Source organism: Vidua chalybeata, chromosome Z (assembly GCF_026979565.1).
Source record: "Vidua chalybeata isolate OUT-0048 chromosome Z, bVidCha1 merged haplotype, whole genome shotgun sequence".
NCBI lineage: Eukaryota > Metazoa > Chordata > Aves > Passeriformes > Viduidae > Vidua > Vidua chalybeata.
The window spans coordinates 74331607-74351353 of NC_071570.1; the positions used below are offsets into that span (position 1 = coordinate 74331607).

The following is a 19747-nucleotide window of genomic DNA, read 5'->3' on the forward strand; positions in this document are numbered from 1 at the left end:
GACTGATGCCTTGAAATAAAGCCTGCTTGCCAGACAACCATGTCTGAATCGCCAACACAGTTTTATTTTGTCTGGTGGAGTGGAAATTTGGCACTGAAACCTGTTCCCAAGTCCCAAACCACTGCAGGACTTTAAGTGGAGGAAATTTAAATTCCAAAACTGAGAGAGCACAGCTCTGGTTCTGATTGACAAACTAGGAAATGTTCCCATTAACCACCTAAAATGCACTCTCAGGTTGGTCATAAAAAGCAGCTTAAAGCTACCATGGCACTCAGAGCCACTCACTGCTATGGATTTGCTGGAATGAAGGGGAGGAGGAAGGGAGTGAGAACATTTATTTCTTTTGGTGTGAAAACATTGTCAATTTTTAATTTGGGAGGCAAGATTCAGAAAGCCTTCTCAAGTTACAAGGTTAGCCAGACTGCTGAAAAGGTTAAACAGTAAAAATGCTGGTGCTGATCAGCTCTTGAGATTTTTCATCTCTAACAAACCGATCTCTACAGGTTGAGCTGGAAGAGTTTGCAAACCACTCTTCACTGAAGCTGAGAAGCAAACATGAAAATACACAACATTAATTGAACAAATCCAAAGGTTTAGTTCATTCACCTGTGACCAAAATCATTCAGCTGAAGGAAAAGGAAAAAAATATTTTCATAAGTTTAGCAAGCACCATTTATTTTTCATTTCTTTTTCCCACGGAAATGCCTTCATTAATTTTATTGACAGAACAAATGTTGCTACCCTAGTCCTCCTCCCGCATATTGAGTAAGAATCTTGCACTGCAAATGTTTCCTGTAAATGCTGTGGAGTTTCTTGCAGGCAATTTTCTAACTACAGGCACTTCATTCAATCTTATCTCAGCTGTCCAGCTTAGAAAGCCTTTTACAATCTCCTTGTAATGATAATCCTGCACCTACTTTTCCTAAAATAATCCCAGAACAAATAATTTTGAAAATTGTAGGATGAAGCTGTCAAACCTCTGGTCTCCAGTGGAGGAATATGTAATCTGTCCTATTCACTGAAGTATTCCTGCATCTCACTGATGCTTTTTGGAGGTGATGGGTTCTGTCACACCACATGTAATTTTTTAAGAGAGAAACTCCACAAAGTAACACTGCTCCCACTCATTAAGCATCACTACAGTAATGAGAGAGCCTCGTTATGTGTCTTCCCAGCAGTTTAAGGCAGCATAAGCAAAACCTGAAAACTGTTGCTGAAAAGCAACACCTGAGAGCTGTTGTTTTGACACAGAAATTGCCCCATATATCAGTTTATATTTTGCACATGGCTTCCACTCATGTTAGCATGTGGATTGTACAAAGTGAGAGACGGGAAAAAGCCCTGAACCACAAGGCGGGGAAGTCTAATGAAAATTAGGAGCTCTCCTCACCACGAGTGTCTTCCCGCAGATTTTTGTTGGTTTCTTCCACCTTCTCATCTTTAGGAGGCCTTGCCCTGTTACTTCCAGAAGGATTTTGGGCTGGAAATGAGTGTCCAGCAGCACAGGTGAGGGAACAGCCCTTACCTTGCTCACAGAGAGCCCCGATGTAGCTGGGCAGGCACAGGCAGGTGAAGGTGTTGAGGCTGTCAATGCACGTGGCTCCGTTCCGGCACGGGTTGGACTGGCACTCATCGATATCTGCAGCAGAAAATAAAAGTGGTTTCATCACCCACCCAACTCCCAGGAGGGAAATGCTCTGCAGCCTTAGTCAGGCTGGTGACTGGGACCAGTTCAGAGCAGAAGGAGGAAGTATTGCAAAAGATCCCAGTGGTGGCTGTGTGGATGAGAAAGAGGAATGCCATGCAGCCTTCTCCTGGTGGAAAAATCTGACTTGTGTGTGTGGCCCCGGCACAACAAAAATTCCCATTAACCACCAGGGACCTCGAATATCTTCACGAAACTCAAATATTGGAAATCTTATCATGTAGCATTAAACAGACTGCTAATTTCAGTCTGCAGAGCAGCAGGCTCTGGAGTCTCCTTGGTTTGCATTTCTCATTTCTTTCTTGTCTAATCTTATAGAGATAAGGACAAAACATCATAGCACTCATGGTCTTGCACAGTAAACAAATAACGTGTCTGTCCCTGCCTCCTCTAGCTGCTAAAATACCTTGTCTTCACCTTCTAAATTGGAGCACAACTTCATTCTATGTAATTATTTTCAGCACGGGTTGCTTTTGCACAGGTTATAAACTAGTGTGTCTTTTCATAAAGATTATCTTAAGTTTCCTAAAGAATGCTTTTCCTCTGAAACAATATAAACTTCAACACAGACTTTGCAAACATCTCCATTCAAAAATGAACTGCTGGTTGTGGTTCACTCATTAAAAAATAAGAGAGAAGCTGGACATATCTACAAACAAACCAACATCCAACTAGGAATAATTGCTGCATCATGTAGAAGGCTTAAAAATATATATATATTTCTATTTTAATATATGCTCTGATCAAATTTTATGCTAGGTCTTACTTGTTCCAGTCATTTCATCATACTTTGGCTGGCTTTCTGGAAGGAAAATTGGTTATTCTGAACCACATAGGTGACTCTTTTGAAATCTACAGTTACAGGAGGTGCAAAGATGTCACAGGCAACTAGAAGAGGTTCCTCAGCTGAAATTGTTACCAAAATACTAATTTGTACCAAAGATGCATATGATTATGATAATGTCTAAAATTTCCTGCAAAAATTTTCAAGTTTTTGTTCAGTTCTCACCTTCCCATTCACAGTTTGGAATATTTTATCTTACCAACCTTTCAAGTAACTATGGGAAGCTCTTAGGGAAGTATCCCAAATATTAATGTCTATTTTTTTTAAAAATTTGGTGTGTTTTTGAATTCAGTGCTGTAGAATCCAGCTCCTGCAGTTCATTTACAGTTCCCTTAACCCCTGTGTGTGGGCACCAATCTGTGCACTTTATGGGGAGAGGGAAAAGAGGAGAGACAACGGGGAACTCTCCATTTCATTGCCCCAAAGTCAGGCCTCGGTGTAGGATTTTCCAAATGTCCATGCAGCCTTCAGCCTTAAAGCACACCAGATCTCTACGTACAAGAGCTTTAAATTCGAGTTCATCAGCAGCCAGATGGCACCAGTTTACCTAATTCACACTGCTCCCCGTTGAAACCTGGCAGGCAGGTACAGATGTAGAAGGAACCACGTGGGTAGCAGGTACCACCATTGAGGCAGGGGCTGCTCTTGCACGGGTCTTGGCCTGTTGAACAAGTAGGAAAAGGAATTTGACACCCAGGTTTCAAGGAAATGGTGTATTTTTGATTTCTCAGGAGGAAAAAAAAAAAAAAATCTTTCTTCGTTGCTGCATTGGTGGTGCAGGCTTTACTGTAGCTACAGGAACTCTATTAACATACTCAACTCAAATCAAAATAAGATTTATAAAACAGAAAAGCTGGTCTTCAGGCATCACTACTTTCAACTTTAACAACAATATGGCATTTACTATGAACAACGTAAATTACTCTTGGAATTACTTTTTTTTTTCACAGCAATTTGTACTATATTTGGCAGTCATGATACTCTGTTGAGGATTTAGTTTGCATGACATGGCAATTAATTATAGCTGAAAACAGTTAAACATATGCAAAATGAATGGAAAATGCTTTTTTCTTGAACAGGGTTAGTTTATGCAGAATGACAGGGTACACAGAACATACTGACTGGCTGCTTATATTCAATCAATCAACCCCCACAAAGTCTTATTTCTTTTCTCACATGTGTGCTTCCCACCTGCCTTCCTTAAAAATACATTTAAAGAATACAAACAAAGGCTCTGAATACATTTGACTCTGGACTGAACATTAAGATAAAAACTTACCTGCTGTGAAATCCTCAGTTGTTACAGGAGTTAGTGTTTAAATACCATTTGCTTGAAGAGCTTTATGCCTTCCAGTGATGTTTATTTCCACTGAGTTTAGATACCTGCATATTTGCATTTGATTTCATGCCTAGGAGCAGTCACTCACACAGACAAATACACACTAAACCATTTCTAAGATTTAGTTTCTCACAGTGAGAGGGAAATCCTGAAGACAGCCCTTCTGATATGCAAAAATAAAGCCCTGGCTTTGAAAACTTACAAAATGAATAAAAGAGCTCTGTAAATCAGAGGATCAGAGGCAAAAGAAACATTAAGATTTTTTGGTCATGTTTTCCCAAAACAATCTGACTAGGATTTATGACCAAAAAAAAAAAAAAAGAAAAAAAAAAGAAAAAAAGAAAAAAATATATATTTTACTCTTGCAAAGTCTTCTTACAGTACCAAGTTCCCTGTCTAGGCATGGGAATGCAGAAGGTCCAGCCTCCAGAAGAAAATCCTATGTGCACAAGTTTAGGATTGTAATTAAGTAATTAAGGTTTTCACTTTGGAGGTTTTGGAAAGGATCTGATCCCATCCATTTAATAGGGTGCTTGTTTTAGGACTGCTTCACTGAAAGTCACAAATGTGGGGCTCTGTTAGGCACTTTAATGGTGGATTTGGTGTGTTTGCTGTCTGCTTGCCCTTCTACAGACTGGATATTTCCACAGTAAACATTTTCAAATTGCCAGCTGGATTATTTGAGGAAAAATAATAGCAAACCTATAAAATCAGACCAGTCCAGTTCTTTCCTCAGCTGTATCTAGACAAAATATGATTTGAAGTGATACTACTGGCATCATCCACGTATTTGATGAAATGGTTCCTGATACCATCATGGAAAAAAAAAATACTGTGGCAAATGATGTCTAACAAAAAGGTCTGTAATTTTTAAGATACTAACAGTGCATCAACCACTTAAAGCTGCAGACAGGCTGAAAAGAAAGTCTTGTTTTCTCTTGTGTTGAAAGCTATCTCGTAGGTCAAGAGAAGTTCATTTTTATGGAAAATTCTGATCCTAAAATGTGCACTGTTGCTTTCTAAGTCAACTGCATGATGTTATGTTAAAAACAAGCCTTCATAGAAACCAAATGTGTAAGAACTATCACCACGCTCACAAGAAAAACCATCAGATAAAATGATCTGCTGGAAATTGGCAAATTAAATCACCCCAGCTGATTTCCCTACCACAACCAGTGTTACCTTCCTGTCTTTTAGAACTGGCTGGTTACCTCCAGTCTGATCCAGAGCTCCACGATGCAAACACCGATGGAAAGTCACCGGGCTTGGGTTTTTTGGCACCCTCCCCATCCTCTTCCACTTTGTAGGGGCCACAACCAGGCTGATTTCTCAGCCGGAGGGTGACGAGGTCCGTTGTCATTTCACGCGGAGCTCTGATTGCCACACCTCTCACCAGAGCCCAGGCAACACCTCCACAAGTACCACAACACACATAACACGACAGGGATCACATTTGGGAAGTTACCTGGAATTTGCACTGCCGTGCCTTCAACTGAACCCACACTGGTGCCAATCACGAAATCTGATCCGTTCGTGACTTCCGGAAGGGAAAATGATGAAGTCACGGCTTCCACAGTGTTTGGCTCCTCAGAGCTCAGTGTTGATGGCTCGTTTTGGTAGGGACTGTTTCCAGGGGCAGTGCTGTATGTTGCAATGTTAGAAGAGATGGTTGTGATCTCCCCCTGACCAAACAAAGCCGCCTGTGTTTCTGTGCCTCCATCCAAAAGCTGGGAAGGCGAGGTTAGCATTGTAACTGCTTCCTGGCCAGGTTTAAATCCTTCACTTTCAATGCTCTTGGGTGAGTCTGAAACAGTTGTGGACACGAGCCAGGGGTTCTGTCTCCCAGTAGTCCTGTCTTCCTCTTGGCGGGGATTATTGACTCTCCCTGAGGAAGCTTCGACTTCTGTTGTGCTGACTTTTGGAATATCTGTGCTCACTCTTTCTCCAAAATTCAGAAAAGCAGTAGGCAAGACACGTATTGATGGAGAATCTCCAGAAATAGCAGCTTCTTCCTCACCAGCTAAATCAGTTGCAGGGGTTTCTGTCTCCTCTGTCCCAGCTGTTAGAAACCTACCAAACTGAGGAGTGCTTTCCGTGCTTGTGCTGTCTGAAAGAGGCTCAGGAGAAAGCTCCAGCAGAGAGGACTCTGTTGTGTCAAAAAGGTCAGTAGTGGGTGGTTTATATGTTGCTGTAATATCAGAACTAACCTCTTTGAAGATTCCTCCTGATGAATGATTGGACTGATGTGAATCCCTTGATGATGATGATGATGTGCTCGTAATGATTACCTCAGGGTACTCAGATACTCTGTTTACCAAACGAACAGTTACTGAGGATTTAGGAGTTTGAGGTACAGAATAAAAACTCGCTGGATCTGTTTCCTCATACTCTGCTGATGCTGATTTTGTGTTGGTGTACACCGTGGGACGATTCCCTGCGCCCTTGGTAGGTGGCACAGCTGTCAGCTGGGATGTAGGCTGTGTGGTGACAACACTCAACTCAAGCTTGCCAGTTGTCAAAGCCTTTTCTGGCTCACCAGTTGCAAGTGGTGTGAGGGAAGGAACCACAGGCTGATTATCAGCCAGCTCTTCTTGGCCCATCCCAGAAAAGCCAGAAATTGTTTCACTTTGATCTGCTATTACTTGGTTGTTTGCTGAAGTACTTGGCTCATAGGTGTCTTCTGTGGGGCTGGTTACAGCAGGTTTAGACTCATGAGGCACCTGAGGGCTCGCCAGGGATGGCACTGTAGGAAGGAAAATGCCCAGTTCAGAGAGTTCCATGGTGGTAACAGTTTCTGTTGCAAAATTCATGTCATTGCCTGAACCAAAATCCATGTCACCTGAGGTTGGTTGGTGCCCAGAAGTCACCAACTCTCTACTTGGCGGACTGGAAGTAGTCAGAGGAAGATTATCACCAGATCCAAGTGTCTTTTCTTTGGCTATGGAAAACCTGGGAGTAGAATAATATTTCTCCCCTTCAGCTGTCATGCTATCATCATAGCCATATGTTGACTGAGTAACAGGATTTGGCATTGTCTGCACACTTATTATATCCTCAGGCATTGATTTAGAGTGATCCATGTCTATAATGGTTGTTTCTTCTGGCGGGGTTTGCAGTCGTTCTTCAATCAGGGTAATGTCACCATAAACAGAAACGTTCAATATAACACTTCTTTTGTCACCAATCATGGGAATAATTTTTTCATATAACCCAGTGTCGCTTGTTAGTTCCTCTGATGAAGCTGGCTTTGGATGAGCAGCAGATGGATTTGCCAAAACCTCTGTTTCTTCTGTAAAGAGGGAGACTAGTCCTGTGATTGCAGTCTGTGACCCATCTCTCGGTGCCTCTGTGGTCATAACTTTGGGATAAACAAGTTCAGGAACACTGGATGAAACATTTAGTTCTACTTTGGATATGGTGGGTATTGAGAAATGGGTAAACATAGCAGGGGAAGATGAATCTGAAACACCAACCCAGCCAGATCCTTCCCCAGAGCTCTCAGGTAATACTCTGCCTGGCGTTTTTGTCGTTGATGTTACAAGAGATTCCTCTGTTTCAGAACTGGGAGTTCCATTCAGTATAACAGATACAGGAGTTGTGCCACCTTTAATCAGAAAATGTGAATTTTCCTCTTGAGAAATAGCTTTAGAAGTGGGTCTTGTCTTATCTGTTTCATTCTCTCCGCTCCTATAGTCAGTTTCCTTTTCCTGTGGTTCTTCATTTGCAACAAAATAATGTGTGGTGTCTTCAATCTCTTTAGAGATGAAGCTCTTGGAGCTGTCTTCTGCTAAAGCTGAGGAACTGGGGAACGTGGAGGTGGGGAATGGGTCTCCAGTTTCCGGCAGCAGCTCAGCTACAGCACTTGTGACTTCTTCATTAACGTCAACGCTTGCTGGAGTGGCTCCTCGCTCAAAGTCTTGTGTCATGTCAGTGGAAAGTTCAGGCCCCAAGTCTGCAGGGTGAGAAGTTTCAGGGCTTGAGGTATTCTCGATTTTTTGGACAACAAATGGCACTACAGAAGGAAGAACAGCAAGGTCGTCTCCTGACCCCTGTCCTGAAAACAGGGGATCACCAATGGGCTCGTTACTTGACAGATTTTCTTCCTTAGGTGTCAGGAATGTTCTGGGAATATCTTTTGTAGGGAAAATGTTTTGCACCAGCTCTTCCTCTTGTTCTATAACTGTGACTGGAGAGCTTATGTATTTCCTTTCAACTGTTACAGGCTCAGTTACTCTGTCATCATTAAATGGCAAAAGTATTTTTTTAACAGGCTCAGTTTCTAATTCCTTTTCTTCCAGATAAGGACTGAGGGTTGGAACATTTAAAAATCCCAGGTGTTCATGGCTAGTCTGTGTACTTTTAAAGAATGGATCTGTTGTTGTTTCTTCAGAAGATTCCGTAGCTTTTGGTGAAATTCCACTCGGCGTCTCTTCCCCAGAATGTATCTCTTCCATCAAAGGAATCTTCGTAGAAAAACTTCTCACTGTCAGCTCATCAACAGTTTTCTCCTCAGTTCTCACATCCCCTGCAGTCCCCACGGAGGTTACCTCCTGTTCAGAAGTTGTGACCTGCTCATCAGGATCTGTAGTGAAGGCAAGATCCAGAGGTGCTGTGCTGACAGCTTGTCTGTCATCCTTTTCCCACGTTTCTCGTCTCCCAGTAGGGACAACTGCTGTTCCTGCTAATGGTCCAGTGGATGAGTCCGGTTCTCCAGATCCCTGGTCAGTAATTGAGAAATGACCTCCAAGTATTTCTTCCGTAGGTCCATTAGACATAAGTTTTGTGGTGCTGCTGTCATCTTTGAATTCTTCTCCAGAGCCATGCTCAATCAGGAAGATCTTGCCCAAGGAGGCAGTTGAGGAACCAAATTTTGCATCTTTGCTTCCTGTAGATTCAGCTATTGCTCTTATACTGCCAGTACCATGTGTCACCAAGCCCTCATGAGGGTTGTTACTGACCACAGATCCTGGAGATGATGGGGCCTCACCCATTTCTGAATCTCCAGTTTCAATTCCTGGTGCAATGTGAGATGTTATCTCTTTTATGGAACCAGATATTATGTCAGAGGGAGCTGTGTAGGTTGGTTTTGTTTCCATTTTTGGTTCTCCTGGGTTTTTGGTACTAAACATATCCAGGGACATCTGACTTTCTACTCCAGACCCTTCTGTGAAGCTCTCTGGCCCAGTACTCATAACTGTTACTGCAGATTCCTCTGTTCTTGCAAGTTTTTCATATTCTGTTGTTGCATCCTTTGGTGAAGCATCATCTGTGCTGTAAATTTTTCCTTCATACATTTCTGTTTGTGTTTCAGTGACAGTTCTTAACGGGACTGAAGTCACAGTAGCAGACTCAACGATAAAATCTATGTCTCCAGAACCTGGATCAATAAATGGGGAGCCAATACTTACCACTTTGCTTGTGGAACCCCCTGAAAATATGTCTGCTGGCTCTTCTGCTGATCCTTCATTTACAAAAAGCTTCTTCTCCCTCAAGAGAGGAATGGTGGTGACCTTTTTGATTTCAGAATTTACAGTACCTGGTACTGTTTTTCTGAGTGGCTCTTGACTTACAGTTCTGACTTCACTTGTAGTGCTCCCAAGTTCATTCAAATCCAAATTTTCCTCTGTAGCAGTAGCTGAATTTTGGTGACCTGCATAAACAGTGGTGTGTATTTCTTTTTCATCATCGATACTCTTTTCAGTTACAGGAGAACTGGCAAACGCTTTTTCCGTAATTAGCTCAGACACAGAGTTGGTGGCAGCAGTTACTTGAGGACTTTGATCAAAAGCAGAATAAGGAGTACTTATGGCTCTGGGCAAAGCAGAGGTGATTCCTGAATCAGTTACAGAAAATTCTCTCAGCAGTGCTGTGCCGGAGCCCAAAGAAATGTCTTGCATTGAAAGTGTTTCTGTTACTGCTATTTCCTCTGTCACAGCTGAAGTTACAGTGATGCTATCCTTCACATCTCCAGAGCCTTCCAGAACCATAAAAGAAGCAGCACTCATCTCAGGCTTTGCTGTATGACTTGTTTCCAGAATGTTTTCAACAGGGGAATTTGCATTAAGTTTAAGAGTTGTTTTATAATGGTTTCCTGGAGCAGGGGTTGCCTTTTCTGAAATAAGGTCAGTTACAACGTTGTCTACCGTAGCAGGAATAAAAACTGCCTCCAGAGAAGCAGTTACAGCAGAACTTTCCACAGTAAATGCATCAGGAGAAGACGTTATACCAGAACTTTTTTCATCATCTTCCTTTCTTGACCCTGTCACAACTTCTAAGACCGAAGTGGACAGATCAGATTCAGTGGAGCCATCTCCAGAGGATTCACTAGGAATCAAAAACAGGTTTTTGTTATCTTTAGTAGAGCTCTCCTCAGTTCCCTGCCATGTCACGGTCTCTCTACTGTTTTGCAGAGACTGCTCGTGTGAAGAAGTCGTGGCTATTGATTTATCTGTTGTAACAACTTCAGACTCCCCACTATAGACAGGTTCTAACATTGCAGCCCCTGAAGTCGGTTGTGTGACCTCAAACGCCCCTATTACTTCTCCAGCTTTGCTTGGTTGCATAGTACCAGAAGCTTCAGATTCATTAATTATAAATGTGTTTGTCTCGTTGATTTGAGAAAAGGTTACATTTTTGGAATGTGCAACGCTTTCGATTTGGTCACTCCTCGCTTCCTCAGCTTTTGTGCTCTTAGGTGCACTCGTAACTTGCTGCTTCCCATTGATGAACTGCAAAGCTGGAGGAGTTGTAACATCAGTAGTATTTTCACAGTCTTCGTCTTCTTCAAACTCTGCATAGTTTGGAAAGAAAGGATCCAGTATTATATATTCAGACGAATCCTGCACAGAGTCTGAAGTACAGGGTTCGGTCTGAGCTGACTCTGCATCAATGTGGGTTTCATCTATTGCATGAGGAAGCATGTGGCGATTGAACAGATCCAAAAATTCATTCACCGGGTGATCTGCAAGAAAAAGAGAGCTTTTCATAATCCCTAAGTAACAGTACACACACGAAGTACAAGCAATCCATCGGAGGAAAACAAAACAAAACAAAACAAAACCAAAAAAATCTGAAATTCAACAATTTGTTGCAAACTCAGTGTGTTTTTCTGTTGACACAAAGTTAAACTCTGCCATGGGGTGTGTCTTTCTAGTTGGAGCCTCTCTGCATATTGAACACATTGATTATTCAGTACTGTTGACTGCCACGTGCCCTTGGTCCCAAACCCATCCCTGAGTTACCTTCTCCTACATTTTCAGCAAAGATGAGGAATGGACAAGATGGATTTTTCAGACCAACCTGCTGCAACTGCTTCCAGAGATTTAGACACTAACTAATCTCCACCAATAACTGAACCTAGACAAAGCTAAGCAAAGCAAAGTCTGAAATAAAATAAGACGTAAAAAAACTCCCTCTGCATCTCCCTTTTCCTTTTAGTGTAGAGTAATTCAAATTAGTAGGAACACCACAACATCTTCATCAATCACTCTTCACTAGACTTGGACCCTAGGTCAGCGAATAAAGTCTTGCTTTACAAAGTTGTTGCTTTTGGAATTTTAAAGCATTATGCAGCAAATAAGAAAAAATATCACAGATTCAAAGGTCAACTCCCACTCAGAGGGTAACATGACTGAAGTCCAGTAATTTTCTTCTGTTTACCACTAACTCTGAAATATTTACATACTCCTACAGGTTGCAAACCTCTCACAGTTTTTTCCTAGGTGGCCAGGCAGATAAAGAGGAAGAAAGAAGATTAAGAAGGCAAGACTTTAGCTGCAGAAAGCCGCATGAATTCCTCCAAGATTTAGGATCCCAAATTCCATAGACATTTTTTAAACTTGCCCTTTCAGCACAAACATTACTTCGAGCCTTCTGTTCCAGACAATAGAAGCTATCCCAATTAAAATGAAATTAAAAAAGAAAAAAAAAAAAAAAAAAAAAAAAAGAGGCTACAACTGACTCAGAAAAAAAGCCCCATATTTCAAGCTTGGCCAACTGCCAACTGACTTGAAATTGGAAACCGTGGGCTGAAATCCTACTGCATGAGTGTTTCTTTCTTCTGGATCCATGTTTATAACCATTTTGGCCAGAGGGGATTACTTTCTTGCTGGTACAAACTGGAATGGCCAATGGAGCTTTGCCCACATCTGCCAGGAGAGGATCTGAACCAATTAACAGGACTCCTGCCTTAGAGCACTGTCAGCAACCACTGCTTCCTGAAAAAATATCTGCACTACGTGACACAGATCAACTCTTAAATCAAATCTTCCTCACTAAAACTATCTACAAGTCATAAACTAAACTATCTAAGTCATAAAACAATGAGAACTTGAGGTAAAGCACTTCATCAATCTGAAATAATTCCCCTACCTATGAAGACCATTTAACCTCTGTGACTACTGAGCCCTCAGAGACAGAGTCACCAGGTGATCATTCTGGAAAAGAATGTATTCAATCAAATTAAACTGACACAAAGCACTACGAAAGGTTTGTGATTCTTTGGCCTAGGCTGGCTTGTGTGTGCAAATTGACTTCAATTTGGTTTTGAAAAGGTCACTGCAACTCCATTGAGAATTAATGTTCTAATATCTCATGCTGTGTTTACAGCTAAACTCATGAAGTATTACTGGATCTCAGCTTTGCTAAAGCTCCAGATGAAGAATACAGAGAATAAATCACCTTCAGCATTGTTTATTTCAACTACAATGTCAAGTTTGTACAACACTAAGCTCAGGGCTCCCAGTGCAACCAAAAAAAAAGGTTGTTTTTAACCTTGTGCCTGCTTGGCTGTTGTACATTGCCCAGAGAAATCTGGTGTTTACCATGTGCTATGACAGCTCTATTAGATGGCTACAGAACTGAGATTTCTTCTCTCTCCCTCATGTGAGCTTGTTGGGAGTTATTTTATGCAATGCTTGTAAAGAATGAATACTTTTCTCCAGTAAATTAGAAATATTTAGAAAGGCTGCCCAATGCAGCAGAAGAATAAATTTTCTGTAGTCATTTACTTGAGCTCTTCCAGATCTCCCTTTCAAATTTTGTGAAAAGCAGGAATCTGGTAATCTCTCCAAGACTGGCAGCATGACTTTGAGGAGCATGTGTAATAACAATCCTTTCAGAATCCATGAATTTCAGCAAAAGGCCACCCTGAGAAATACACATACTGAGAAACCATGTCTTCATAAAAGCAGAAGTTTCAACTGAGACTGAATTTCACACCTTCCTTTCAAATCTGTGCATGCAGAAACCCATGGGAATTCAGTCAGTGAGAGAGGAATGGCAAGACACAGCTGAGAGTTTGTGATTTTTTGGTAAATTCAGTATAAAATAACTGCACCCACACACAGAACCAGAGAACCACACACAGAAATTTGAATGGCCAGGAAGGACGCCCTGTGCTGCGTGAACAGCTGAAGGAGGGATGTGCACGAACAACCTGGTATGCCATAAAGATTAATTATGATTTCACACACAGCAATTAAGACTGTGAAACAAAGCATGCAGCTTTGCACAGAAATTCTACATTAAAAAAAAAAAAAATAAAGTCTGGATGGGACTGGATGGGCTGTAATTTGTAGGAGGGCACCATGACTAACAAGTCCTGACCAACAGTGCAGAATTTTTGCAGCAGTGCACACCTGGGCGTCCCTCAAATTCGTAGCTCACACTAAGTCATTGATGGTGGGCAATAAATTTAGTGAACAACGTCTGTTCCAAATTCACCTAGAAGACAAATACAAATTCTTAGACATGCAGAGATGTCTATCAGACCCTGCTTTTACTTTGTTAGCTTTTTCAAGATCCCACTTGCCACAACAATCCACATAAAAGAACCTTAGCAAAAGGTATGATATTTCTGATAATAAACTTTCAGGAGGCTCTTTCATTAAATAATAAGTGTCTTTGGTTTTGGTTTTTTTTTTTTTTTTTTAATGCTTTGTTGGTTTTTTTTCAAAGAAGAAAATAACGAGCTTTTCAGGAGATAGTAAAGAATGTCATTTATTGGGGTTTTTATTTTTTGTTTTTAATTAGAAATTCTTTTCCTTCCTACAGGTTTGATTATTCTGTGTTAGCATTCAGGTTGCTCATGGTTAAGAGCAATGAAAAATACTCCATAACCCCTGAGATGGCAAATAATCTACGTAATGATGTAGCTCACACACCCTTGTCAACTGGGTATAAGACACTGGGATGAACACCTACCATAAAATATAGATACTAGAGAAATAATTAATATACAAGAAAAAGCCTTTATCTGTTGAACTGGTTTGTTAGACCCTGAGGGCAGGAGCACAGACACTTGAATTAGTTTTAAACTGCCCAGATGCCACTGAGTTATGCTGCCCCTGCTTATTTCAGACCCATTCCTGCTGCAGGTGAACGCATACAGACCAAAGACTACTAAAAAAGAGATGAAACCAGGACTTTAAAGGGAAGGAGTTTGCTTATCAATAGCTCACGGAAAACAAGCCAAATGGAGCCCTTTTTCAAAGAGGTGCTTTGTTATTCTGGCTCCAAGTGAAGGAAAGTGAAAACAAGTAGCTAAAAAGGAGAAAAAGCCAAGGGTTGTCAGCTCAGAGTGCCAACCCAAACAAGTCCTGGGAGAGATTTATCAGCAAAGCCTCTCTTGGAGGGAAGTGATGAGGTATGCACTGGAATGGAGATGGAAAAGATAGGTATATCCAGCCTGGAGTGTTTCTTAATCCATTGAATACAACTAGATGTTCTAAACGACCTGCAAGGAGCAGGCATCTATCTCAGTAGCAGTTCTTATATGCAAGAAATGGAAATCCCCCTGGCTACAGGGTGATTTTAGCCTGCTACTGCACATAACCACAGAGCCACGGACCAAGGTGTCATTAATTCTCAAGTTACAGCCCTTCCAATCCATCACGGCTGGTTCCAAACCCACGTCAGTTTTTCAGTGGGTCAAACAGAAAAGTTGCCTCCCTGTTAGTGGTGCACGAGATAACATCTGCACACATCCAAAAAAACGTGTAACGTGCAGCAATATTTCTTTTTATGGGAAGACTTTTAATAGTCTACAAAGAGCTTTTCCAAGACTATCTTTGAGGGGGCAGGCAGTAAAAAGCATTTTCTCTCTCAAAATCCATCAGATAAGCATCTGAAGGAGAACTAATAGGGAATTAAATAGAAAATATATTGTGATGTTTTCCAAACTTTCGAAACACTAAATATTTCATTTAGAAGACTTATGGTTTTGTGAAGTTCCTTTCAAAATTGAGCTCTTAACATCTAATCTGGCATCCTGCAGATAATGGAATTTCACACTTCTGCAATTTGTCCACTTATTTCTTCACAGCCACTGCTCAGTTTTTTGTGAGCAGTAGTGCAGTTCAGTCTTTTGTAGAAGGACTAGAGGTCTGATAAAGCCATGAGACTTACATAAAATGTTCTGTGAGCTTTAAATCAGGCCCAATATTTTGACAAGAATACAGCTAAATAGGAAATTAAAAAAAGATATTTTAGTTAGAAGTCTAAAACCATTTTGGAGTCTTTTTTTTGAAAGTAGTTCACTGCATAATGGGACACTAACAAAAAATCCTTACCGTTCACCATCAAGAGCCCATAACCACGAGACAGGTTTGCATGAAAAATCACGAGTCTGCATTAGTCAAATTATTTCCTGCACTTGATAAGCATAACCCTTTTGGGGTTGGCTTCAATAGAGTTTTATCAAGATTAGAATGTTACTGTTGGAGGGAGCACAGAGGAGGCTCCAGGATGAGCAGAGGGATGCAGCAGCTCTGCTGGCAGGAAAGGCTGGCACGGCTGCCATTGCTCAGCCGGGCAGGAGAAGCTTTGGGCTGAGCTCAGCGTGGCCTTGCAGGGCCTGAAGGGGCTGCAGCAAAGATGGAGAGAGACAATTGCCAAGGGCTGCAGGGACAGCACACAGGGAATGGCTCCCACTGCCACAGGGCAGGGCTGGATGGGACATTGGCAGTCAGGAATTGTTCCCTGGCAGGGTGGGCAGGCCCTGGCACAGCTGGGGCTGCCCCTGGATCCCTGGCAGTGCCCAAGGCCAGGCTGGAGCACCTGGGGCTGGGAGCACCTGGGACACTGGGAGGTGTCCCTGCCGTGGCAGGCTGGGCTTTAACTCCATCCCAACCCAAACCATTCAATTTTCTATGGTTCTATGAAGGCATTGTTAAAACACATGTATGGCTTCAATGAGCTGTTTCAAAACCCCTGCGCATTTCTGGGATGTTCTTGGTGGGATCACAAAGGTTACCCACCAGAGAGAGCCCATGGACAGGTAAAATCCACACTCTGCTTCACCTGGAAAACAACAAGGAGTCCTCAAAGCAGGAGAGAGTGGAGATGGTTCAAGCCCTCTGAAAAAACAGTGAAGCCTCACACCCAGTTTTGGGAGAGGCTCTAGGATGAGGAAAGACTTAAACCACCTTTATGTCACGCCCTGACTCCCCTAAACCTCAGCTCTGCCAGGAACCTGATCTGCAGTCTGCGTGGATTTGAGCAGCTTTATGACCATAGCTTGCTGAAACTCTTACAGCAAGAAAAAAAAAAATCCAAAACCCCAACCAATTCCACAGGAATGTGTCAGTTTCATTGAATATATTCTGTTTTAAAAGCATGCTGAGGAAATAAAAAAAGGATTTTAAAAGCTGTCCCCAATACAAAAAAAAAAAAAAATAATTCAAATCTTTCTATTAAGTAGGGTGTTCTTTCCCCTTAGGATACTATATTCAAATTGGGACAAAACCATTCAATTTTACAGAAATAAATCTGATAACATCTTTTGGACTGATTTGTCTCACAGAAGAGGTTTGATTTTGTTGGGGTTTTTTTAAACGTATATTGTTCTTTTCATTAAATTTAAAAAAAAAAAAACAAATAAAATATTTTGAAAAACAGATATTTCCTGGTGAACCAAAATTCCAAGTGTCAGCCTTTGGAATATGCAATTCCTCTAAATTGTGCCATCTTGTAGTATCATTATCCCACCTAAGCATGGTCAAAGTGCAACAGTGCTCCAGGCATACCCCTTCTCCTCTTCAGGAAAAAGTAGGAATACTGCCAAGGAGCTGGTCTAAGGCATTAAAGACATATGGCTACTATTATATACACCTAAGCCAAAAAAATTTAAAAAACCCAAAAAAAGTCCAGGAATAATTAAATTTTTGATGCTTTTAATCCTTCTACCTCACATTAACATGAGTAGTATACATGACAGGGTCTAGTAAAATCCAGGTCTTGATTACTGTTCACTCTAAATAAACAGAAGGTTTTATTTAGTTTACTTTAAAATGTTTCCCAGCTGGACATATATATTTCTAAAATTTTGTTAACTTTGGCTCCCTGTAAAAATCCTTGAGGATGCAGGGCAGGTTTTAATAATTTGAGGCTTGGATTGTTTGGGTTTTTTTTTAACCTTCTAAATTTTATCAAAATTTATGTTTTGTTATTGCTCTGAGAGTCAAAGGAGATCATTACATTACACACATATATATAAATTTACCTTGCATAAAAGTCTCAACTATTCAGGTAAACATCTGGAAGAAAGTAATTGTAAGGAGTGACTTTTGCACAGCTGGCTGGGTAGGAGTTGAAAGTGATTCAAGGTGGGTGGTCAGTCTTGCCTACTGAAATTCACTTATCCAGTCCGTCTGCTTTACCATATTTGGGGGTTTTCATGCAAAATCCATGAGTATCACTTTCTGGCATGTTCCTGCCCTGCAGCCTTTTTACAGACAGGACCCCAGGCTGGAGCTGCTGGCCATAGCCAGAGGCACCTGTGGAAAGTGGATGTCACTTAGGTGGACATCTGCTCTGCAGAGGGCTCTGGGCTCACTCAGCCCTGCCAAACTCCAAAGCAGCAGACAGGATGATGCAGAAACCATGTCAGAAAGAAAGGAACTGTTTTATTATTATAAAGGCATATCACGGAGCCCTCCGGCAGTTCCTGGTGTTTCCTTTGTTCTTCTCCCCCACCCGACAATAAATTTGTTAAAAAGAAGCAGACTGAGTGAAATGTCAAGTTGTTAAAAATGGCAGCTTTGCCGTGTCGAGGCTGAGCCCCAGCACGGGCAGGGTACAGCTCCCTGGATAATGCCTGGATATTTGTCATGCAACATTCTGAGGGCAGTCATTCCCACTTCCTTTCTGCTCCAATATGTCACTAACAAAACATGACTCCAGCCCGTGGTGCCTCCTCCTGAGCAGTCCTGGGCGTGAGCATCCTTCCAACAACAACATCTCTCTCACTGCCTACAGAGAAGACAATTCTAAAGCTCTGCAGGGCTAAACAACCCAAACCCAAACAACTGCCGCGCAATAAATCATTTTCCTCCAGATGGAACCCAAAACAAAGCAAGGAGTCAGACTATATCTGACTTAGCTGGTGTGTCTGGGTGTGCGTAGAGGGAAGTCCAACTCTGCAGGAAAAGTTGGTTGGGAAAGAGCAACTGCTCACCAGAATGACTTCATCCATTATTTCATGCGTGATATTCCATGACATGAGGTGGAAAGACTGAGATGAATGAATTTTGGCCTTTCCTGTCCCCCTTCACCATCATCCCCTTCGTTACATTTACATCCTGCTAACTGGGAGACCCTCAAAAGTTTCTGCCATGACACAGCTGGCACAAGAAAGAACCAGTTCTGGCCCTACCAATATGGGGAGAGAGCGTCCCCTCCCCGAAGAATCAGAAATTGACTTACCACAACATAAATTTGGGCAAAAGTCTTAGTAACTACACTTAGAATCTCAAAGCATATGCCCACCCTTTGACTGCACCTGTGGCTGCTCAGGGCTGAAAGGAATATTCTTTCCCCTCTTCCTTTTTCCAGTAATACCGAACCACTTGGCATTAGGTAAAAAAAAAACTTTACAGTAGAGTCCTTAATGTGGCAGTTTGGGGAAAAAAATAGATTGACATCATATTATTTTAGGAGTAATAAAGGTTGGTTCATGTACAAGGCATGTACTAAATTTTTCTTTCTTGATTTGTCCCATGAGAGGAATTTTATGTGGCAAAAATAAAGCCAAAAAATATTTTACAGTTCAAGTTCTAAAACAGACAGTGCTGTAGAAAAAGGGGAGGGAAGGAAGGAAGGAGGGAAGGAAGGAGGGAAGGAAGGAGGGAAGGAAGGAGGGAAGGAAGGAGGGAGGGAGGGAGGGAGGGAGGGAGGGAGGGAGGGAAGGAAGGAAGGAAGGAAGGAAGGAAGGAAGGAAGGAAGGAAGGAAGGAAGGAAGGAAGGAAGGAAGGAAGGAAGGAAGGAAGGAAGGAAGGAAGGAAGGAAGGAAGGAAGGAAGGAAGGAAGAAGGAAGGAAGGAAGGAAGGAAGGAAGGAAGGAAGGAAGGAAGGAAGGAAGGAAGGAAGGAAGGAAGGAAGGAAGGAAGGAAGGAGGAAGGAAGGAAGGAAGGAAGGAAGGAAGGAAGGAAGGAAGGAAGGAAGGAAGGAAGGAAGGAAGGAAGGAAGGAAGGAAGGAAGGAAGGAAGGAAGGAAGGAAGGAAGGAAGGAAGGAAGGAAGGAAGGAAGGAAGGAAGGAAGGAAGGAAGGAAGGAAGGAAGGAAGGAAGGAAGGAAGGAAGGAAGGAAGGAAGGAAGGAAGGAAGGAAGGAAGGAAGGAAGGAAGGAAGGAAGGAAGGAAGGAAGGAAGGAAGGAAGGAAGGAAGGAAGGAAGGAAGGAAGGAAGGAAGGAAGGAAGGAAGGAAGGAAGGAAGGAAGGAAGGAAGGAAGGAAGGAAGGAAGGAAGGAAGGAAGGAAGGAAGGAAGGAAGGAAGGAAGGAAGGAAGGAAGGAAGGAAGGAAGGAAGGAAGGAAGGAAGGAAGGAAGGAAGGAAGGAAGGAAGGAAGGAAGGAAGGAAGGAAGGAA

At 42.0% G+C, this 19747-nt stretch overlaps 1 protein-coding gene across 1 annotated transcript in view; it reads right to left on the minus strand.

Annotated features, from left to right (window-relative positions):
- VCAN (versican) overlaps positions 1 to 19747 on the minus strand; it is a 101302-nt gene that overhangs the window by 23356 nt on the left and 58199 nt on the right. The window contains exons 8-10 of the mRNA XM_053969042.1: positions 5354 to 10849; positions 3097 to 3210; positions 1526 to 1639 (exon numbers count right to left, since the gene is read on the minus strand). Coding sequence (XP_053825017.1) covers positions 1526 to 1639; positions 3097 to 3210; positions 5354 to 10849 — 5724 coding nt within the window. The remainder of the gene's footprint in view (positions 1 to 1525; positions 1640 to 3096; positions 3211 to 5353; positions 10850 to 19747) is intronic.